At 52.2% G+C, this 22,247-nt stretch overlaps 6 protein-coding genes across 6 annotated transcripts; 3 read left to right on the forward strand and 3 right to left on the reverse strand.

The window, feature by feature from the left end:
• Positions 1 to 171: 171 nt before the first annotated feature.
• Positions 172 to 3,098, reverse strand: GCG54_00011766 (uncharacterized protein; the record flags this gene model as incomplete). Its single annotated transcript, XM_045411661.1, has 3 exons — positions 172 to 1,711; positions 1,768 to 2,583; positions 2,641 to 3,098. The coding sequence occupies 3 exons, from the start codon at positions 3,096 to 3,098 to the stop codon at positions 172 to 174; spliced, it is 2,814 nt and encodes a 937-aa protein (XP_045262259.1).
• Positions 3,099 to 3,455: 357 nt separating this feature from the next.
• GCG54_00011767 (D-arabinose 1-dehydrogenase) lies at positions 3,456 to 4,718 on the reverse strand (the record flags this gene model as incomplete). Its single annotated transcript, XM_045411662.1, has 1 exon — positions 3,456 to 4,718. The coding sequence occupies one exon, from the start codon at positions 4,716 to 4,718 to the stop codon at positions 3,456 to 3,458; it is 1,263 nt and encodes a 420-aa protein (XP_045262260.1).
• Positions 4,719 to 5,662: 944 nt separating this feature from the next.
• On the forward strand, positions 5,663 to 7,414 carry GCG54_00011768 (putative D-arabinono-1 4-lactone oxidase; the record flags this gene model as incomplete). The annotated part of the gene is made up of 3 exons (XM_045411663.1): positions 5,663 to 5,969; positions 6,023 to 6,641; positions 6,709 to 7,414. The coding sequence occupies 3 exons, from the start codon at positions 5,663 to 5,665 to the stop codon at positions 7,412 to 7,414; spliced, it is 1,632 nt and encodes a 543-aa protein (XP_045262261.1).
• Positions 7,415 to 12,346: 4,932 nt separating this feature from the next.
• GCG54_00011769 (putative phosphosugar isomerase) lies at positions 12,347 to 13,153 on the forward strand (the record flags this gene model as incomplete). Its single annotated transcript, XM_045411664.1, has 1 exon — positions 12,347 to 13,153. One exon carries the CDS (start codon positions 12,347 to 12,349, stop codon positions 13,151 to 13,153), a length of 807 nt encoding a protein of 268 aa, XP_045262262.1.
• A 1,680-nt stretch (positions 13,154 to 14,833) lies between these two features.
• On the forward strand, positions 14,834 to 16,749 carry GCG54_00011770 (Efflux pump FUB11; the record flags this gene model as incomplete). Its single annotated transcript, XM_045411665.1, has 2 exons — positions 14,834 to 15,588; positions 15,642 to 16,749. The coding sequence occupies 2 exons, from the start codon at positions 14,834 to 14,836 to the stop codon at positions 16,747 to 16,749; spliced, it is 1,863 nt and encodes a 620-aa protein (XP_045262263.1).
• A 730-nt stretch (positions 16,750 to 17,479) lies between these two features.
• Positions 17,480 to 18,660, reverse strand: GCG54_00011771 (uncharacterized protein; the record flags this gene model as incomplete). Its single annotated transcript, XM_045411666.1, has 3 exons — positions 17,480 to 17,515; positions 17,563 to 18,569; positions 18,627 to 18,660. The coding sequence occupies 3 exons, from the start codon at positions 18,658 to 18,660 to the stop codon at positions 17,480 to 17,482; spliced, it is 1,077 nt and encodes a 358-aa protein (XP_045262264.1).
• Positions 18,661 to 22,247: the final 3,587 nt, after the last annotated feature.

Genomic DNA, 22,247 nt, shown 5'->3' on the forward strand with positions numbered 1-22,247 from the left:
ACATTTTGCGTACCTAAGTACATTACCACCAACATGCCAGTGACAACCCACCTACTTGGCTACACCTTATGCAATGCAGTGGACAAGAAATTACGCCCACCAGTTTGCGTGTACAGGAGGTCAAAAGTCAGCCACTATCTAAAATGTAGATTGGTCAAAAGCAACATGAAGTTATATCTCTGCGCCATACTCAAGCAAGATGGCTCCAATCGATGCCTGAATGGTCTCCGCTTCTCCGTTGGCATATTCCTCGTTTGATAATGACCAATCCCGTAAGTTGCGGAACATTCCTTCAGGATCAGGAATCAGTTTAGAAATTTGTGAAGGTCGCCACCCGTTGAGACAATTGAAGTCGAACAGGAGTGTATCATCTGGCCATGCAGAAGCAGCAGCGCACCCCTCAGCATTCGGATTTGCCCCTGCTTGCAGCAAGGCCAGGACGCCCTCTTCATCGAAAGTTGCCACAGCGATTTGCAATGGGGTAATGTAGCATCCACTGGCGTCAGGATTTGCCCCGAGACTTAAGAGCTTCTTTAACACACACCAATCGCCACAATAGCGGTTGTGTTGGTGCAAAGGGCCGAAAGGAATAAGAGCGCCCTGTGGGTCAAAATTCCCGGCACCAGCCTCGATCAGTAACTTGAACACCTTGATGTTGCCAGACCAGTAGCTATACATGGTCGTGGCAGGGAACAAGGCCGCAAAACAGTCGGTTAGAGATCCTTGATAATGCCATTCCGATTCCAACACAACTCCTCGGATGTGGGAGGAGTAGTATCTGAAGTCAAGATAGACCTGAAAAGTTTTCCGGGGCTCCATTCTTTCTAGCAATACTCTGGCTACATGCACACATCCAAAAATAAGGAGCCTTACGAGAATCTGGACTTCCAGGTCTGGTATCGTCTCCCATTCGATGTTTCGGAGCATGTCAGAGTTATGGTACTTCGTTGTCGTTATGGTATGTTTCACCAAGGTTTCCGCCCTGTGGCTCCAGATATAGAAAAGCGGGAAGTAAAAATGTTTCTCTGCATCGAGCACATTAAGTGCTCGATAGAGAAGAACGCTGTGCTTCGATAAAAGGGCATCGAAGCAAATGATTATGTCGATAGAGGTGAAAGCGCAATAGCTTCCAAAGCTGGGAAGAGTACTGATGACTTGATAACCATATTCAGACCGCGTCACAGCCTGATACTCTTCGAATTCATCATCGCTAACGCACATAGCTCTTGAAAATATCCGTTCGGCTTTCTCGAGGACCAGGTCATCTTTTTCCAACGTGAAGAATGGATCGGGGTTGTGTCTTTTGCTGGAGGCCAAGTACTCCAAAACAGTGTAGTGCGCGAATGACACATTGAACCTCTGACGTGATGTCGGCCTGAGTGTGATAAGACATCCGCAAATCTCACGGAGACTTTCTGCGTCGTAGAACAGTTCTTCCCCTTCGGGGTTGTCTTCACAGATGTCTTCGTCGACGGCCTGAACAAGCATTTGCATGTCAACACACGCTGCTGCGCCAGAGTGCAGCTTAAACTCAAAGCATAGCCACTTCATGGCGGAGTTGACATAAGGAAAGTCTTCCTCTTCGATCTGCTCGAATATTCTGTCGTAAGCCTCATCTAGAGTCTTAGGCAGCCTAGATAAAGCTTTTCTGACGGCTTCTCTATTCCTGATACGCCGTAGCGCATCAATCTGGCAAACAACCCACCGAAACCTTTTGTATATTAGCGTCCAAATCAATATCACAGGTTGTGAAAGTATTTCACTTACATTCCCTGCGCTCCATTCGACAAAGCATCAATAGTCTCTTGTTGAAGCTCTGCTGACCAGCTTTTGACGCGTTTCTCTGCCATAAGACGTGATTCTGTGTATAGACGGATGTCGGCATCCAGGAACTTATTCTTCATGGATATTGGCGTAGAAAACTCGGCCATCACGACCTCAATATCGAAGTACTCTCGACTCGTGAGTAGCAGTCGAATCTTATTGAATCTGACGTCGGTTGCTAACTTCTGCATGACTTTGAGCAAGTCTTCGCGAGGGTTGCTTTCGTCAATAGCATCGACTGTGATGTATACTTCGTCAAAGTGCTCAAGCGCCCGCTCGATGGCAACAAGAAGATCTTTTAGAGACGGCGCCCCTCCATCCCTGAAAAGCTTCCAAAGATGGTCTGAGATCTCGTTCGACGTGCGACAAAGGCGACTCAGAATCCACTTCAACAGAGAAGCAGATTCATCCTGATTATGAGCAAAGTAACAATAATACCAAATGCTCAGAAGTCTTTCAGAACCTGACACTTTGCAATGTTGCTCAATCTTGTCAATCAGCTGGGATGCGAGAACTGTTTTTCCGGAACCTGGGATGCCGTGGATCCAGAGGCAGTGCTGTTTGCCACTCAGAAATTCAGGCCATTCGGGAAGGCGTGTTGCCCAGTCACATGTACCGGGTTCATGATTGTCTTGTGCTCGGTGATGTAGGGAAGAGGGATCACTCTCTTCGAGCCATTTGAACAGTTCACGTCGTTTAGACTCCCACACAGCCTCTTGAATCTGGCTTGTTCTCTGACCCATGTCACGCATACGGTGCCTCCAGTCGCAGGTTAGTCGAGTTTAACTTTTTGCGTTTGTTTGTTCGCACACTTACGCAGTGTTGGCGGTCAAGGCCAACATTATGGTGTCCTTGTATGTTGCGACATCTTGCAGCAGCTTCCTGGCTTTACTCTCTTTCAACGGCCATGCTAGAGTTGCAATCGTGACAAGTGCGTGGCCTTTTAGCTTTTTAGACCTGCTGAGACCCTGCGTCGAAGTAGTATCTGTACGGAACAGACCTTCGAGGCTTTTCATAGCCCTATGACAACCGTCGACGGGGCCGGACGGACCATTCAAGCTGTCGAAGATTTTCGATTGCCCGTTGTCACATTCAATGATGAACTTCACGTTCTCTAAGATAGCCTTGACCGATGAGGTTTCTATGAGAATAGTCCGCAGATCGCTTGGTGCGTCTTGAATGCTTTCTATGTAGCGTTTACATAGGGAGATGACTCGGTCTGCGATCTGGACAGTGGCAAAAATGCTTGCCACAAGGCCGATGACTTCCGCCATTGAGACTTGTCATGAAAAAATAAACTGTGGCGAGCGTGCTTGAAAGAGGCTCAAGGGATACGAAGACATTAAACGAGGGATTTTGTTGGATTGGAGGTGTGCAAACCTGACGGTCATTCTGCCCCCGCGTCTGCCTGATGCAGACACAGCCTGATCCGACTGCGCCGCAGGCAGATGTATCTAATGAGCCAATCGTCTTGCTGTTGCACGCACCAAGTTCATATCTACACGCAGAATTGTTGACCAATGACTACAAAGTAAGACTACCATTCTTCTCATCACATGATTGAAAGGCATGTCCAGATAGACGCTCAAAAGTGATGTTGAAATTCGTAGAAGCTTCATAAAACACACCGCTTACAAGTTGCTGGAAATTCTAGTGACAATCTTCATGAGCTCATCCTCCGCGGGTATCGTGCCCATCTTCTCCACACTCCTCTCATTCTGGAAGCCCTCATCGGGGCTGGCCCAGCTGTAACCCTTCCACTCACCCAGCGCAGGCCACATCTTCTGCTCCACCAACGCCTTCAACTTCTCATACTTTTCTGCCGAGCCAGTCTCGGTGCTGGCTCCCATTCCCTCGAGCACCTTCTTCCAGGCGTCGACTGTTTGCTCGAGCTCAGAAACGTTGGTCACACCCATGACACTGCCACCCACGCGCAGATCCCCCTGGCCAGGGAGCTGGACGCCAAGACCAGCCAAGGCGCCAACGCGGGCGTACTCCTCCATCGACCAATGAAGAGCGATCGTCTCCAACCGCTCCCCGGCCTCATTGGCAAACGTCGAGAGCTTTTTGCAGGCTGTGCGCAAATCGTCGGGGGCGGGGTGCCATTTCGCAATGACACCGGCCTTGCCCTCTGATTGCTCTGAGTTGGTGGGGATGCCGGTGTGCGTGAGCAGACCCATGCCGAGCATGCTTGCGTTGAGAACGGCTTGCACGCCGGCGTTGCGGAATCTTCTCAGAGGACTCTGGTCGTTGGTGTGGTCGGCGCCGGTGACGACTTCATCGTAACCAAGAGTGGGGTTTTGGATAGTGAAGTGGCCGTAGCTGAGGATTGCATCCAGAGGCTCGCCGGTCTCAGCGAGGATCATCTCAGCCAGACTGCAGAGGACGTGGACGGGGAAACCGCTGATTCCGACGAAACGGATCTTGCCCTCATCACGGAGCTGTCTTAATGTCTGAACAGCGGCGAGGACTTCTGAAGGGGAAACGAACTCGACATCGTGCATGTACACGAGGTCGAGGTAGCTGGTGTTCAGGCGGTTGAGAGAGCGGAGGACTGAGTAGCGCACGTATGCGGGCGAGTAATCGAACTCGTTGCCCGCGATGCGGCCGGCCTTGGTGACGAGGACATATGATTCTCTGGGGATGTTGGTGGCTGCGGTGTGAGCGGCCAGCGCGTCACCCAGCAGGACTTCTGAAGGGCCGTAGTATGGTGATGTGTCGAAGCCATTCACACCAAGCTCCAATGCCCTTGAGACGATTTGTCTGTAGGGCATCTGAAGAGGGTCCTTGACATGTTGTGTGTTGAAGGTCGCGGTACCCAAGAAGAGAGGAGGAAGAACAGAGGCAACGCTAGGCCTAGTAGCCGGGTTGAGGCTTGTAGTGGTGGTGGCCATGATTTGATGTGGATGATAGTGAATGAGACGAGAAACGGAGAGAGATGGTTCGATGATAGAGGTGAGATGGCACGGAGAGGTTGGATGGGGTCTTGCTCTGGCGGCGTCTAGACTTAAGTCGGACGGCGAAAGAGGTCGAGGTGTTTGCGGGTTGATATGAGAGGGTCACGACAGGGTCGGTGAGCGAGTCTGGTCTAGAAAGATTGACTGGGTCTTCCAAGCTCCTGAGCTAGGAACAATGTGTTATTAACCATAATCGCTGTGTGGGCTTCTTATTTGGGCCTGCCGGCGCGCCGGTAGTTCTAGCGTACCCAGAACCCGCCCGCCCGGTTTGCCCAGGCCAAGCCGCGTACGAAGTATGCGTTTTGCCCGGTTCAAACTTGGGACTCTCGTCAATTCTTACGAAGCCGGTGGCGGTGGGGTTCATGCAGAGCTTTGGAGCCAAGAATCGTCGACTTTCGTCGCCAGATTGCACGTGTCAGCTCGTCTCAACCTGCCACAAAAACCGATAAACATGGGTGTCATGGACCCCTAACGAGAGAAAAAGAAAAAAACGTGACCCTTGCTCTGTGCGGCCTTTCAATCTGCCTCCTACCGGCCCTCGCCGGCCGGCATAAGTGGCGGTCGGGGAACATGATATATCCATGTTCATCTGAGACGAGCCACCTCAAGCCACGGCCCTTGACTCGTCATCCACACCGGATCCGATCCCTGCGAATCGAACCAGAATCCATTCCTTCCCCATAACGGACGCTAAACTAGGATTGTAATATAACCCGTCGTTAGCCTCAATTTCGAACAACGCACCAGTTTTTTCCCTCACATCCTTCACCGACAAGGAGCCATACAAACAGCCTCCATCTTTGGTTTTGAGGAGCTGTTTCTTCTCCAATTGTCGTGATCTTCCTCTCTTGTCTTGCATCTTTAATCATTTGTCAAGCAAGATGGCTGCAATTGCGTCTCTCGAGCCGCACATCCAGGGCATCATCGAGGATGCGGCCGCCGACGGCGTGCCCTTCCGGGCCCGCGCAGCCCACTTTCATACGACATGGGCGCGGACCTTCGCCTCGCTGCCCGAGCTGTACATCCAGCCGCAGTCGCAACAGGAAGTCGAGAAGGCGATCAAGCTTGCTCGCAAGTGCAGGCGGCGCATCACCACAGTCGGCTGCGGCCACTCGCCGTCAGACCTGACGTGCACGAGTAACTGGCTGGTGAACCTGGATGACTTCAGGAAGGTGTTGTCTGTCGACAGTAAGCATATCTGTCTCGCAGTCCATTCCGGCTCCGGCGCTAATCTGGAACAGAGGAGACGGGATTGGTCGTCATGCAGGCCGGAATCCGGCTTTGGCAATTGACCGAGGAGCTGAACAAGCACGGTCTGTCATTCCCTGTCTTGGGAAGCGTGAACGAGCAGAGCATCGCTGGTGTTATCAGCACCGGCACCCGTGGCAGCACCCTGAAATACGGACTGCTGTCGGAGGCCATCTCCTCCCTGAAGATCACCCTGGCCAGCGGCGAGACGGTAACGTGCTCGCCGGATGAGAACCCGGATCTGTTCCGCGGCGCCCTCCTGTCCCTCGGGGCTCTGGGTATCATCACAGAGGTCAGCTTCCGAGCTGTCCCTGCTTTCAGTCTGAGGTGGAACCAGACCATCCAGGCTGATACCACCATGTTGGATGCTTGGAAGCAAAACAACAAATTGTGGACTTCGTCGGACTTTGTGCGGGTGTGGTGGCTGCCTTATACCAGGAGGGCGGTCGTATGGAAGGCCGACATCGTCACCAAGGAGGACCTCGAGTCCGGCAGAGAGAAGAACCGCGACCCTCCCGTCGGTTACTACGATGGAGCGCTCGGTTATCACATCTACCACAATCTCCTCTACCTGTCGCGTTACATCCCCAAGATTACTCCATGGATCGAGTGGTAAGTCCAACACACACCCCCATGGCCCAATGACTAGTGAGTACGCGGATGCTGACGGCTTTCCAAGGTTTGTCTTTGGCATGCAATATGGCTTCAAGAACGGTTACACCACCGGAGCTGTCCAGCCCATGGACAAAGCTCTGTGGATGAACTGCCTGTACAGCCAGTACGTGAACGAGTGGGCCATCCCGCTCCACAGAGGCCCGGAGGCCCTCATGCGTCTCGGATCCTGGATCAACAGGCTGCAGCCGGGTGACCCCTACTACGTCGACCACGGCATCCCGTACTCCGCGGAGGGTCTCTACATCCACTCTCCCGTCGAGGTCCGCGTGTGCGACGCCACCGTGCACACCAGTGCCGAGCAGCGCAACCGCCCGTGGCTCGACAGCACCATCAAGGACGGCCCGACGCTCAACCTCAATGCCACCATGTACCGTCCCTACGACCTGGATCCTCCCGGCTTGAAGCGCTGGTTCCAGGGTTTCGAATGGCTCATGCGCGACCTCGGTGGCAAGCCTCACTGGGCCAAGAACTTCACCGTCAAGAACACGGAGCTCGAAGAGTGGTACGGAGACGACCTGGTCCAGTGGCGACGGGTCCGTGACGAGGCCGACCCCGATGGTTTGTTTGTTGGGCCGTGGCACCGTCAACACGTCCTCGCACCCAACTCTGCTCCCTTGGAATTCGAGGAGGTCGAGAGGACGAGGCATGATGCCGGCAAGGGCGTCACGGTGTACGGTCTCCGCCCACAAGCCGAGAAGGAGAAGCTCTAAGCTACCTTAGGGATGTGAACATCCATGATAATGCTGTACCTTCCGCATCTGGTGCGGTGCGCCATTTGAGCGCAAGGGCGGTCTAGACATAGATTTGATAGATAGCACTTGCATGTTTGTCATGAAAAGCGGTGAAATTGAACAAACTTGAACAACTTTCTCTTTCCGGGTCTTCATCCGTGCTTCACATGCCATGTCCAACAATGAGAGGGTTTTCTTCTAGGCAAGCTCGAACATGCCCCTGAGCACCTGCATCTTGCCAGATCTAGCTGCCAACAACAAAAACACGACGACCCGTCTTTTTCATCATCCATGATCTTCACTTGGCACTTTGTCAACTAGATTGATATCTGGGGGTCTGCAGCTTGCTTCTCGTTCGGGAAGTCGACTTTCCTGATTATGGACTTGGCCTCGGTGGTTTTGCGGCGCTCCTTTACAAGGGTTGAGGCGAAATCTCACAGACTAGGAGATAAAGACGTTTTGCGTTGCACGCACCTGCAGCTCTAGTACTATGTAGGGGCCCCCACCCCAGTTAGATCGTCGGATCGTCGCCCTTTAATCTGGCATGGTTTATCCAGCACTCTAGACCGTTCTCTCTGTCCTGATAGCCACTTTTTAATCCTCTCGGTCTCAAAAACAAAGTTGGAAATTCTGGACCTTTACGCACGTCAGTAAGCGAAGACGTCGAACCCTTCAGAGTATGCAGCCCGGCGGCTGGACGGCATTCCCGAAACTTGATCTTCACTGAGTGCAATGCTGGTCGTATGTTGTTCGGCCATGTCGTGCTCAGCCCTGATTCGCATGGTATTACAGTCTCACTAGTGAGGTTGGGATGAATTGTTGGTATAGAATCCACCAGTATGGAAGCTTTCAGCTTCCGTAAGGCTGTCAGACAGAATGCAGCATGTCATCTCGACTTTTGACCGAGGACACCATCAGCCTGACTAGTGTGAACGGTCTGCAACAGACTGATGCACAGATGTCTGCGGCAGTTTCTCACATCGGATGAGCAGAGCGTCTATTTTTAGACCATCTTCTCTGATATGAAGTCGGCAAGTGAATTCGGTGCGAACATCGATATCGGCTTCTGGGTGAGCCTCAACTAACATAACAAGCGTGATAAAGCCTAATGGCAGAGGTTTGCATGAAGATCCGGCAGGCGGCTGCCGACGTCGAGTTTGTCCTGCGAGGGGCTCGTTTAGCGATAACCAAGGGCATGTCGCATAGCCTTGTTTGTCCCGTCCAAACGGGCCCAACGGGATATCCGCCATCGTTGACGTGCGCCTCAGGGAGGCTTTGGCGATATTACGATTCTACCTGGACAATAGCAAGCCACCCGATTGATCGGGTTGATACGCGGCGCGGCGGCGCCCTCCCGTGGCCCTGCACAGCGCGCGGCAAGCTCGAGCCTGCGCCAGCCCGCGATGGCCTGACGGGTCTGACAAGTGGGAATCTCAACCCGTTTTCCATGCCAAAGAGGACGCTGTTGGCGCCATCTTGTGGGCCTAGAGAATGAAACTGGCAGTTGAGCCGCCTCTCCCGTTTATGCATTGCTGCGCGGTGGAAGGATTTTCCATCGGTAGACCCCCACATCCCGTTTCACCGGTTTGACCGAGGCGAAATGCAGCCTGGAAAAGTCTTCCAGCGTAACATCGAGCCGCGTCAATACCGTGAAAAATAAGCTTTCGAATATGATAGCCACGTCAGATGAACCACATACGTCAATTGCCGCAGCCAGTGGCGGACATTGACGTGGTTGTTGAGGACGACTCTGCGATAATTCTTTTTCCTTTCTTTTGCCCAATTTTTCTTATGCCGAAAAGGGGCTACCGCCAATGTCACATTGGCCGCCCACCGGCCTGAAAGCACGTCTTTCAATCACAGGCATTCGCAATTAAACTCATCAGGGTTGGCAAGAAGCTCTGACAGCTCCGTCGAACTAGGCCGTAAAAGACTGTGCCCCAGATCCGGTCAATACGTGGGACGGAGCCGTCTGGGAGAGACACCTTGGAGTCGTGGACGGAACCGACCCGTCGCCCCGGAATTAAGAGACAATGGACTCGGTCCACCCACCCAAGTCGGCAGTTGAAGAACGGTCAAACCCAACGTGGGAAAGGTCAGGGAAGAAAAAGCAATGGGCCGTTACCATGGTGCGGCGAGGTAGCCTTGTTGAAAATGCTGACGTTGGTGGAGCGTTGCAGCTTCAATGGTGGGGGGCCGGGTCCATCTGGCGACGAGGGCGCGTATTGCTGTGCCCAATGGCCGCTGCACATGCTTGGGTCTAACAAAGGGGGTTTGCTCATTTCTCCAATTTTCTGAATCCGTTTGAAGGCTTATCTCCTCGGTGGACTCAATCCAACAGTGAACAAACAGACGGACTCGGAGGCCGACTTCCTCCTGGCCTCCGTTTTGAGACTCTGAAGTCGTCAGCAAGGAGCATGCAGGATCACACAGCATGTTAGAGACGGACATCCCGCGGGGGCCGTCCGAACCGCATCACCATGTCAGTGTCAGTGTCATCTCTTTCTCCTCGCATGTTACGAGAGCTGCGACAATGGTTTGGGACGGCACTTTCCAAAAGTGCGGCCCAGATATTGTTAGCTCCCTCTGCAGGTCCGTGACTGTCGCAGGATGGCGCGGGAGCACCGATTCAGATGAGGTGGTTGAGTGAGGGTGGGCGAGCGAGTGCAAGTTGGCAGGCAACCAGTTTGGGGCAGTTTGGGGGAACAGGAAAACCCAGGCAGCTCGTACTGCGTCAACAAAGCCATGATTGACCAACTTTGTCGCTGATCTGCGACCGAAAGACCGGACGAAGAGCATGTAAATCGATGCCAAGCCCAAGAAATCGAGAACTTCAGATAAACGGCCCCCCAAGCAACTAAAAACAGCGCACAATTAGTTGATGCCCCAGCCAAGCTGCCAAGCTACCAGCTTCAGGAAAGCCTCACACAGCACACTATTTGCTGTTTACTCGAGGGTTGCAGCTCTCATGGAGTATTCCTCGGCACAACCTCTTGGCAGAGGCAGAGTTGTGCAATCTCTGTGCTTCTCGAGGGAATCAGGGATGTCCTACCCTTGGATCTTGCTGCACAGACGGCCCCTCCCGACCAGAGGGTCGGGTCCAGCCACACCCTGCTTACCCCTGCACCCATGGCGGTAAGGATGGACCTGACCAAGCACTAGGCCGGGACATGAAACTGACTCTTGTTCGCCTTCCTTCTCCCTCCCTCCTTGGTGTGGCTGAAGGACATGGGATCTTGCAGATGTCAGATTGTGGCTCAGCGTTGACGGTTTTCTAGGCCTTCTGGGCGCCATCTATCGGTTAAAGCTGCCCAGCTGCGAAAATTCTTCCTAGCGTTGCTACGCAGACGCCAAAGCATATTGTTGTCCCTCTTAGTTGCCTCCACCGTTAAACTTTCCGTCATCCACTTCCCGTACAATTAAGAAGGCCCAAATTCAATATTGCGGCTCCTTTTCAACAACATATGCCCGCCCGGGGCGAACGGCACACGCAATTAGCGCGCGCCCAGGACCACTTGTTGCTGGAAGATGCCGTTTTCATTGATAATCGCCTAGTCATCGATAAGTGGATGACGCGACCCCATATCTCCCGTGTCGTCCACCGTTAGTGCGGCTGAGACCTGTTGCAACGCCCGTTAGCTCTGGAGATTGAGACAGGAACGGTCTCAGACGGCCGACATTTTTTCTTCTAGAAGAAGGTAAAAGGAAAATGTCGAACAGACACCGTCATCTGAAAGAAATCGGACGAGCTGCAGTGCAAAGCCAGAGTCAGGGGACTGTAACAGGGCAAAGTTGCTGCTCATGATGGCTACTCGTGGACACCACGTGCAAGTTCCCCAGAGTCCAGACAGCCAGCCAAGCGTGTGTTTCTATGTCCAACAGGCGGCTATCTTGGCGCGACCATGGCGTCGTCGAATGACAGGACGAGGCGAGCGTTTAGAAACTGCAAAAGCAATTTACGGAAGCATGCATTTAGCGCGGATTGATAGCCATTAAAGTTCAGTCTAGGTGAGGAGTAGAGACCGCAAACCTGATGGAGATCTAGAGTAGCTCCTTGTCGGACGGAGATGAGTACAGTTTGGGGAAGATGGCCAAGCCTGTACGCGCCGCCTGTCATCCCCTTGGCCGCGCATGCAGGGACGCAGCAAGACGTTGGCCCAGAACGGGATCTCCCCCCCTCGTCGGTGTGGCTTGAGGTCTACCTCGAACAAATCGAGCCATACGCCCGTGGTGGAACCTGATAACAAGTTCACAATCGCGGAAGTGAGGTGGCTGCGATTATGCTGGGCCAGGCATATGCCTGTCAATCGAGCGCACAAGCCCTCGCGTCAGGTTGCCATTGGATAAATGGCTGCAGTCTTGGCCCGTTGTTTATTGTGGGCTATTTCGAGACGCAACTTCGTCAGCTCCTCTTGCCGGGCCAAACGTGCATGTCCTAAGTAAATGAAGGCTCTCGTTTGCTCCCCGACGGTGAGCATGGGTTCACCTGGGCCACACCGTTGCTTTCATCCGAAGACGACCGCCACTGTCATGAACTTGACGGCAGATCGCCCATGATAGGCCCAAGCTGGGTACCTCCCTGTGCATGGACATGAGTATCCGCTTTACGCCTAACGACCAACTCCTCTTACCAGAACTGGAGATATCAATATGGCAGGACTAGTAAAGCGAGCTCCCTTTTGATCAGTATTAAAGAGCGGATCTCCTCTCACCACCATCGAGTCCATCATCATCATCTACTTTGAGATCATCAAGCAATCCACTTGCCACCATTTTCCTCTTTTTTCCAACATCAACAGGGTTGATTCAACAGCTTGAGCGGGACTCTCTTGTCTACTTCACATTTCGCAAAAAAACAATAACACCAGCGACTCGTTTCTTCTTGCCTTCTTCACTCACACTTTTTTCAAAATGGTCCCTCCTCGCTCTGGATCTGCTATGGGCATGCGCAGCCGCGGCCCCGTTGAGTTGAACGTCAACCTCGCCAAATCTTACGAGATCCGTGGCCCCAAGTCACCCATGCCCAGATCTCCCCTCAGGGACACCACCGTCGAAGATCGCACTAGCCGCTCTTCGTACGAAGATCGCCTCGAAGGTGCCATCCACGTTCTCCGCACTGAAGCCAACGCACTTCAGGCCCTGACGCAGCTCTACTCGTCCGAGCGCGTCTGCCGTGATGGCTTCTTCCGTTCCATCGAGGTCCTCACCCGCCACCGCGATCACCGCGGCAAGGTCGTCTTCATCGGTGTTGGCAAGTCTGGCTGGATCGCCAAGAAGCTCACTGCCACCTTCAGCAGCTTGGGCATTCCAGCTGTCTTCCTCCACCCTACCGAGGCCCTTCACGGCGACCTTGGCATCATCGGCGACTATGACACCCTCATCATGATCACCTTCTCCGGCAAGACCCCTGAGCTCATGCTCCTGCTCCCGCATCTCAACAAGAACTGCCCTCTCATCCTCCTCACCTCGCCCACTCGCATGGAGACCTGCGAGATCGCCAAGGCACGACCAGATCTCATTCTCCTTCCCGCTCCTATTCCAGAGTCCGAGAAGGAGACCTTTGGCGTCTCTGCTCCCACCACCTCCACCACCATGGCCATCGCCGTCGGTGACGCTCTCGCATATGTCGCCTCCAAGGAGATGTACTCCTCGGTATCAAATGTGTTTGCGAAGAACCACCCCGGCGGCGCTATTGGCCAGGCCTTCAAGACAAAATAAGCGACGTGTGTTGCTTTTTGAGATTTGTGCAGTTTATTCTTGATTGGCGGGGCGTTTTAGGGTAAAAGGTTTACTTCTTGCAGCGGACAGAGTTACATAAAGGCTCTCATGATGTCCACATTCTTGTACATTTACATTACATCTTCTGATGGGTTCATTTGTTCAAATTTGAAAGCCTGCTGGATGTTCATAGACTTTTCTTCAGATATTTGGATACCACAAAATTCGATGATCGCAAATTCTTTCAACACAATTTCGCCTATCCTTGCTAATTTGTGATGCGAACAATAAAATTGAATCATGACTCTAAAACGCATTTCTCGCTGTTATTTGTGCTTCAATTTGGGCATGTTTTCAATCAATCGTACTCGGTACGAAGATGTCGTCGTTTCGATCTCGGCAAAAGTATCCAAATCGGAAGTCAATTTATTTGAGTTCGACTCAGACCCCCAAACTTGTCCAGCCGACTACCGACATGCAGACAATGATCTTGGCAAACCTTCGTATTAACATTCGCCAAATTCCCTTGCGTCTCATCATTCCTTCTTCAACGACATGCCTTCATCTTGCCATCATTGATGACATTGACAATAAAATCAACACTCCCGAATTCGCTCTAGAACATGCCGCGTTGGCGTGCCGGTTAGCCAACATGAAGCACAATGACGTGCCGTGATACCGATAAAAACATGCATTCAACCCCAGAAGTCCCAAACGATAAGTTTCTTTTGCGGAGCTTGCCACAGACTGCCACAGACTGCCACAGATTGGTGGGTGAAGCGCTTGCTTCTGTGCAACAGATCTGGCTGATAACTCACCAGCGTCTCACAAGCTCTCCATGAGTCTGTTTTGGCTTGCCTGCAGCAGCCCAAGACGGTCTCCACATTGATATGAACTCACTGCAATCTCTCTCCAACAGGCTCCAAACACGGCACCTGGGATGCTGTTTGCTTGTTTTCGTTCCCTATCAGCAGCGGTCACTGTGAACAATGCTGCATATCCTGCCACTGTTACCCCTGCAGGAGGATCGCCCGTGCAGAACCAGGAAAATTTAGGGGGCGCGGACCATCGACCGACAGGGGGTTCCTAGTGCTCTTCGAGAAACCTGCCCTGAGTCGCATTGATTCGATCAACGGGACCCACGGCATATCCGATCACAGTCCTTAAAACAGTGTGTTATAACGCCAGCTGTCACGGCACGTGGGGTTGTCGGGCTTGACGCGTAGTCCCAGGGATAGGCTGAGCTGCGGACGACTGCTGGTGGAGCCCCGAGGTCTAGTTGATTCAGGAGCTCTCAGAGAAATTAATCATGCCCGGGGGACCGCTGCGATAGTGTCGATCCGCACAAAGGAGGCCCCCGTTGATCCTCGGAGCCGGGGTCCCCAAGGAGAGTGCTCATCAGCCACGCCGAGTTCGCGGCTACATTGACGACATTTGACGTACCCCCATGTGGGGAGGACTGCGTATTAGCCGCCATCGTTGGGTTGTCCAAGACATGCATTGCACAAGCAACGAGCCGAAATGGGCGCTTCTCGCCCCCTTGGGGACCGGCCGTCTCTTCCTGATAGGGTGAGACCGGGCCTTTGGCGGGTTCCCGTCCCTAGTGTCTGCAGTTATCACTCATTGAGGCCCATCGTTGACTGAGCTCTCCTCCTTCTCTCACCCCAGGAGCATACAATCATGTCGCTGCAAGTGCCTGACCCGGACAGGCTGAACTTCTTCCCACCGAACCAGGCAAAGCAGACCAGATTCGCGCCTCTGCCGCCTAGACCGCCTCCAGCGCGGCATTCCTTCATCAATGCTCGAAGCTCATGGATGAGGAGAAGCCAACGCTTCCCCATCGCAGAGACCTACGAACGTTTACCACGCCTAAGCCGACTGTCATACTTCCCCGTCGCCAACGAGTACATCGATGGAGTGTTCAACGAGAAGACGAACCTCCCACCTCGGTGGTCGTTCTACGTCCCCGACTTCGACTTTGACGTGAAGGATTTCGAGAAGTACGAACAGCAGCAGCAGCAACAACAAGAAAAGGGCGAGGACGATGACGTCCCCAAGGCTCTCAAGGCATTCCGTGTCGACTTCTATCCTGGTGATCCTGACGACCCAAAGTGCTGGTCCGTAGCCTACCGGATCCTCGTCATCGGCATGTTCGCCTTCACCACCCTAGCCACTGGTATCTATTCCACCGCCTACTCTAGTGGCATCAACTCAATGGTCCCGGAGCTCGGCGTCACCAACCAGTCACTACCATTGCTTGGTATCTCACTCTACCTCGTCGGCCTGGCGTTGGGTGCCCTCATCATGGCGCCGCTAAGTGAGACATTCGGTCGAAGACCTATGTACATCGGTGGCCTCAGTGTCTTCCTGGCTTTGATTCCCATGGCAGCTCTCGCGACGAACTTTACGATGGTCATCGTCGCCCGTTTCTTAGGGTATGTGATTCCAAGCCCCCATTAGTCGTGACAACATACTGACGTCACAACAGAGCTGTCGCCGGAAGTGTCATGCTTTCCAACGTTGCTGGATCGATCATGGACATCACCGACCCCAAGTATCTTCCTCTCGCCATCTCAGTTTACTCCTTTGGTCCACTCAACGGCCCGGTGCTGGGACCTCTCATCGTAAGTACATATGTCATCTCCTTTGGTCTCGAGGATGAGCTGACATACCCTCAGGGTGGTTTCATGGTTGAAGCCTGGGGCTGGAGGTCTCTGAACTGGATGTCGCTCATCTCAACGGCTGTGGGCGCCTTGTTCATCATGACCGTCCCTGAAACATACCGCCCGACACTTCTAAGGAAGAAGGCGATGACGAGGAGAGTGGAGGAAGGCGACCACCGTTACTGGTCTGACTTCGACGACTCCGTCCCGCTCTTCCGCAGAATCCGCACCTCCATCTCTCGACCTTTCATTTTGTCTTTCACTGAGCCTGTCTTGATGTTCTGGAACATCTACATCTCAGTCATCTATGCCATTGTGCAGTTGGCATACGTCGCTTTCCCTATCATCTTCCAAGACGAACGAGGCTGGTCCACATCAATCTCGGGACTTGCTTTCCTCGGAGTGTTCGTCGGCATCGCCCTCGTCCTCGCTACCGAGCCCTTGCTACGAAAACTCGTTCAGCGCCAACCCAAAAACCCGGAGACAGGCAAGCCTGAGCCGGAAGCCACCGTTCTTCTCATCTGTATCGGCGCTGTGCTCGAACCAGTCGGCCAGCTGGCGTTCGCGCTAACATCCCTTCCCATCGAAATTCCCTTTTACTGGAGCATTCTGTCAGGCGTTCCCTTTGGATACGGCTTCGGCCTTGTTTTCATTTACGGCACTGGCTACATCTCAAATGTCTTCGGCATGTATGCCACCTCCGCCTCTGCAGGCAACCTCGTTTTCAGGTCAATCTTGGGCGCTGTGCTCGTCATCGTGGGCAAGAGCATGTATCATGCGCTCACCCCGCGCATCGCGGGTATCACTATTGGTGTCGCCGAAGTGGTGCTCATGCCCATTCCTTTCATCTTTCTTAAGTGGGGCAAGAACATTCGGCAAAAAAGCAAACTTATTCGGACACTGGAGGAGCAGGCGAAAAAGGTTGCAAAGTGAATCATTTGTACTAAACGGAAACCGGCGAGATACCCCTTTCCTTCCTGTCTATATTTTTGTGTGCCAGTCACATTTTCCCTGTCCAAAATTACTCAAAGCGTGTATATGTAGATAATTAGAATCAAAATAGCAATATTGATATCAATAACTCATACTCCTTGACGCTTCCCAGCCTGTCCCATCAAGTCCTTTTCAAAGCTAACCCGTGGTAACCTGATGCTACGCCGCACATAACTCTAACTTTTCCGCCCAACAATATCTGACCCAATCACTTTGCGAGTATGAACCAGTCCCAGTTGTCGATGGAGACTTTTCGTCTGATTTGACTCCTTGTTGAACGCCGTCAATTTTCCATATCCTGTTCCTTAGCAATTCGAGAGCAACCGAAATATTGAGGAGTCCATTCTTCTCAAGCATTTTTTCAAGTCGAAGTTCGACTTGGTGTCGCCGTGAGCTAACCGGCATGGTTTCACAACCGAGTACAAACATTGGCCAGATCATCATCGTGGACGCAAAGGTGTCGACAGGAACCGCTAGTACTGCCTCGGATAGCTGCTCAACCAGAGCTAACGACTGCTTCAACGGTTGATCTGTCCACGTTGTACTCGAGTCGCCATCGTCGGCGCGAAGAAGGAAGATCTGCATCGCAAGCCCGAAGGAGAGGGCCGCTGCGATACAGGCGTTTCCTGTTCTTATCCTGTGGCTTTCCAGTGTGTCGGAATCAGTCCCTTCACAAAATGGCTGTTGTACTGCTGCAGGTAACTCTCTGCAGCAAGTGTTCAGCTCTTGCAATAAACAGTACCGAGATAGTACGAAGGACTCGGGTGTTATCGCCCCGCTGAGGAAATCCTCAACCAACGCGCCAGACTCTCCCATTAACGGTAGTATGTCGGTTGTGTACCCGAATACGATGTCTGGGTACCGCTTCGCATACGTGTTGCAATGGGGTTGGATCATACTTTGCCAAAATTGACGGTCGAACACGGGCTTCCTCGCGCAGGGAACGCAACACACCGCGTCCATGTAAGCCAGCATTTTGATGTTAACCGACATCATGGGAGTCGGCTTCTCAAGTTGAGAACAACCGCTCATCGCTTGTAACAGGAGCGTTCGTTCTTCAAGCTGGGCCCTTGTGCCCCTGATCAGAGGACGAATGATGCAGGTGTCTGATCCTTGCATGATCTCCAAGCCGATCAATGCTAGAGACGCGGCGATGGCTTCCTCGCTTACATACAACGGCAATTTGTGCTGAGTCTTGGTTGGCGACAATCTTTTCTGTTGCTGTACACAAGCCACCATTTGACCCAGAGCTCGTTGTTTTCTTTCTAGAACCTCTTCTTGTGTAACAACCCCCAGAGCGAACAGATGTGACGCGCCGGCAGCAAGAACTGCCGGTAGAAGGATGGAATCTTGCTGCCAGACGAAGGCCAAATATGGCTCTCGCACACTCACGTATTCCTCTGGATTCGGATACACCAAATCGGGTAACGACTTCGACCAATGTGTGAAGATGAATACATCCGACGAAGAGTGGAGACGAGGTCCTGTTGTTGGATTTCGAATTAAGGCAGTCGAGCTGTTCGCGAGCTTCTTGCATTGAATAGCCTTTGCCGTCTTAGATGAGGGGCATATCGCCAGTGAGCTTCTGGGCTTGACAACACTCTTGGTCGAGGCCTGACTATCCGGGCTAACATCGCTGGCCTCAACCCACTTCAGCTTGACTTTGTAACCGCCACATGCTACGCCGCGGCGTTCGCACTGCTTACAGAGCGGGTGCGCCTCGTCGCATTTGATACGAGCGGCTCTGCAAGTCACACACCCTATGCGAATAAGGTTAGCGAGGCCCTCGCAAAGCGCATCGTGTACATGAGACTCACCGTTTCTCGAACGGCGATAGAACTGAGTAGGCATGGAGCTATCTGCCAGCTGCGGTATGCCGAGAGTCGTGCGTTGAGGCTTAAAATAACATAGTCATAGAAGACTTGGTATGGCCCCGGTGGGATGAGACAATGTTGGTTCGGACCTGATTGTGGCCAAGGAGAGCAATAATTGTATCTTGGCCAGATTGGGAAAAAGTCATGAGATGCAGGCCGGGCTTCCGGGTCGGTGGATTACGGAGAGCGGCCTTAGTCATAGTTATATGGATTTCCTCTCTTGCTTTCACGGGGCAGGTGGGGGTGTAGCGAGATCCCCGCCAATAGCATTATGAAACGAGTCATTCTCGTCTCCTTGTGTGACGGCAGCTGGGCCCATGTTGGGGTAGGAGACAACAAGAATGATACCACCGGCCGTTTCAGCCGGAAAACAGCACGGTGCCGGTTCGCAACTTGGCAGTCATTTTAGATGAAGAACGAGGTTCTCGTACAGTGTGTAGAAAAACCGAATTCGCACCGACAGGGCTGAAAGCGACGTAGATCTAGGCCCTACGAGGTTTCATTAAGGTCGAATTCTTGATTCTATGACATATCGCGCTAAATAAACGTGCATGTCAGAAACGAATGAGAGGTAGCGTTGTGTCCTGGGCGGAACTGGGGTTGATTCCGAGAGCGATTCCGACCCCAAAACACTATCATGCGCACACAGGCGACAGCAAAAACTGAGCCATACAATATCGTCGAATTGTGTCACGTAGCGGACGAAGCAGTTCACCCAACCCGAAACCGAACATGTGATTCCATCTGACAGTGACTGAGTCTGGACTCTTAAACACATCTTGCTAAATTTCCTTCTTGTCGAATTCTCACCAACGCTAAAACGGCTCGGCTTGACGAGTGAATGTGACGTGATGCGATACCGCTCTGCTCTAATCATACGCATGCTCGTCAGCTATGAGTCAATAATCCCACTCATTCTTCGTTGGCAATATGCAAATTCAATATGCTCGACATTGGCGTTTCCGACTCGCGAAGTTGAGGTTATAATCAAGAGTCGACACTACTAAAACAAATGATCAGCCCGATTCAATGTCGTATCAATAGCCAGTTCGCCCATCGCTGTGGCGTCGTGCACATAAGTAGCCAGGCCTTTTATAATTCAACACTGTGGAAGAATACTGCTCTGATCAGAAACCTGACTATGAGTTGATCGGGTAGAAAAGAAGTATAGATGCAGACCTCTTCTGACAGCTATCTGCATACGACTTTAAGCGCCATCCACAAAGTTAGTATCAAGTCGTGTGACCAGCTACAGCTCTTTTCACAGGCAGCTTAAACACAGGAGTGTCACTCAGCAACTTAGAAGTTATTGAAGGAAGGATGCAGAACGGTCTATTGCTAGCGAGCATTTGTGTGCCGACTGGAAAGAACCGCCGCGCTGCTCTAAAAGGGGAAGAGACAACAACATAGACACGGAGAAATAGAACACCCCTCGTGTTTACTTCTCATATCTAACTAACTTCTTAAGTTACCTAGAGAGAAAGGTTTCACTATATTTATATAAAATAAAGGTTTCTACCCCTAAGTGCTAAGTAAGTTTTAGTTGTAAATAGCAGAACAGCTCAACCTACCTATAAGCGATTTCTTTTCCTTTTGTAAAAGATAAATAAATAAATAATAATAAGTCCTTTATGAAAATGACAGATCAAAAGCGCAAAAGTTAAAGGAGAATCTCCTCGACGGGGAATTGAACCCCGGTCCCCGGCGAATCGTTTTAATGACAAGCCGATATCCTCACCACTAGACTATCGAGGATGTGATTGATGGATGGGACGGCGGGTAGTCTGACTAAGATCCCCACAGCTGGCCCACGTCCTCCTGACAACCGAGCGCGATGCAGTCAATCGTGATGAAGCAGCGTTCAATTGTACGCATTCGTGTTGGTCTGGGTGAACTGATCATGCATAACGGCGGTCGCCCTGTAACTGTAGTCGTTTGATATGCTCGAATCAGGTTCCTATAGGCAATAGGTGGGTTTATGACGGGCTCTAAGGTTATCTGTCGCAACAGAGAAGGTCAAGACCTTAGAGAACCGTTTTTTTGTGTTGAGATTGACGCTGCTAAACAGTACGCGGTCACTCAGATCTGAGCTTCGTAGCGACCGCCGAAAAAGTTTCCGAGCTTATACCTGACGGAATTGAAGATAAGATGATGAAAGACGCGTTTAGGACGTCTGTCATGATGTGCCGAGAGAGTCGCTGTTCAAGATTGCATTGATTAATAGCAGCCAGGTTCGTGCTGAGAACTTCCAGTGCAGCCGCTGAGCGTTGACGTAGGTAGGTATTCAAAATCGGCCTGGAGCGGTGGTACAGCTCCCAACAGAGTGGCCCAGAACAGCTTTCAGACTCAACAATCAGGTGTTAGGATGGCAACAAATGATCTGGTCTAAAGTCCTATCCACGCAGTATCCGTATCGCACGATGTTCCTTGGCCATTTGGAAGCGCGTCGTGGAAGTCATACGCCAGTTGTTTTCAAGCACATTGCCTGCCTGACAGGTGACGGTGTGCCAATCCCACTAATTCTCCAGCGACGCGCCCTGTAAATCATGCGAATTGAGGGGAATGCGGGGAGACGTGGCTAAACTTTACAGGAGGATGCAGCGATTGGGGATTCGAGCCGTAGCCTGGGCATACTGTCAACCGTTCAATTGGTACTGTCACCCAGTCGCCATGTCAAAAAAGCACGGCGAATGTTGTGGATAGACTTCCTCATGATATGTCTAATTAGTTCACATGCTCGAGCTGCGTGTAGACTGTAGGCATGGCAGAGCCCAGTCCATGCCAGCCCTCACATAGTTGCGGTCAAGAGCCTTGGCCGAAGCCACCTGAAAGCAGCATGACCCCCGATTCCCTCCAGATTGCGTGGCCATCGCTGGCAAGCAAGCAACTGATTCGAAAGGATTCCCGGGCATCTTGGCTGGCTGGGATGCCGGTGTCTCCTACGCCGCCAACTTACAGCACATGGTTTGCCAGGGTCATCAGAAGCTACCATCTACCATCACACGACAGCCGCACTGCCATTGCCAAGTAAGTCAGTAAAGCGCTACATGGTAGCACGAGATGCCTCCCGAATACTTTGGCTTTCCAACTCAGTCCACTACATTCTCATCAGATTCACGCTGAACTCTTGGCCTGAGCACGCCAAGGTCTCCGATCCCTCGCTCCCAAGCCCCCTGGCGCCAACCCAAAGACGGCCTACAATGCAATCCTCACTTTCGGGTGCAATCCGCTAGTCAATCGCCAAGCCGCTTGTCTATCTCGTCTTGAGGTGTCCAGCCACCACGGCATCCTCTGAAGGCGGAAAAGGCCTGGATCCTGATCTGACAACATGCAGCAGTTGCTCACCGAACATGTCTGCAGCCCAGAGGCCAAGATGTCTTGGATAACTTTACTCTTTGGGAAGGAATACCGCGGGGTTGTCTTAAATTTGTTCACCCCGCCAGTCAGGCTGCCCACGAATTGACAGAAGAGATTCTTGTTCGACTCGCCTCGCAGCTGCGATACCAGCACGGTTGATTGAGCCCTTCAGCATCCAGAATCTCAAGACCTACAGACCACAATCTG

This window comes from Colletotrichum gloeosporioides, assembly GCF_011800055.1.
Source record: "Colletotrichum gloeosporioides strain Lc1 chromosome Unknown consensus_56, whole genome shotgun sequence".
Lineage (NCBI taxonomy): Eukaryota > Fungi > Ascomycota > Sordariomycetes > Glomerellales > Glomerellaceae > Colletotrichum > Colletotrichum gloeosporioides.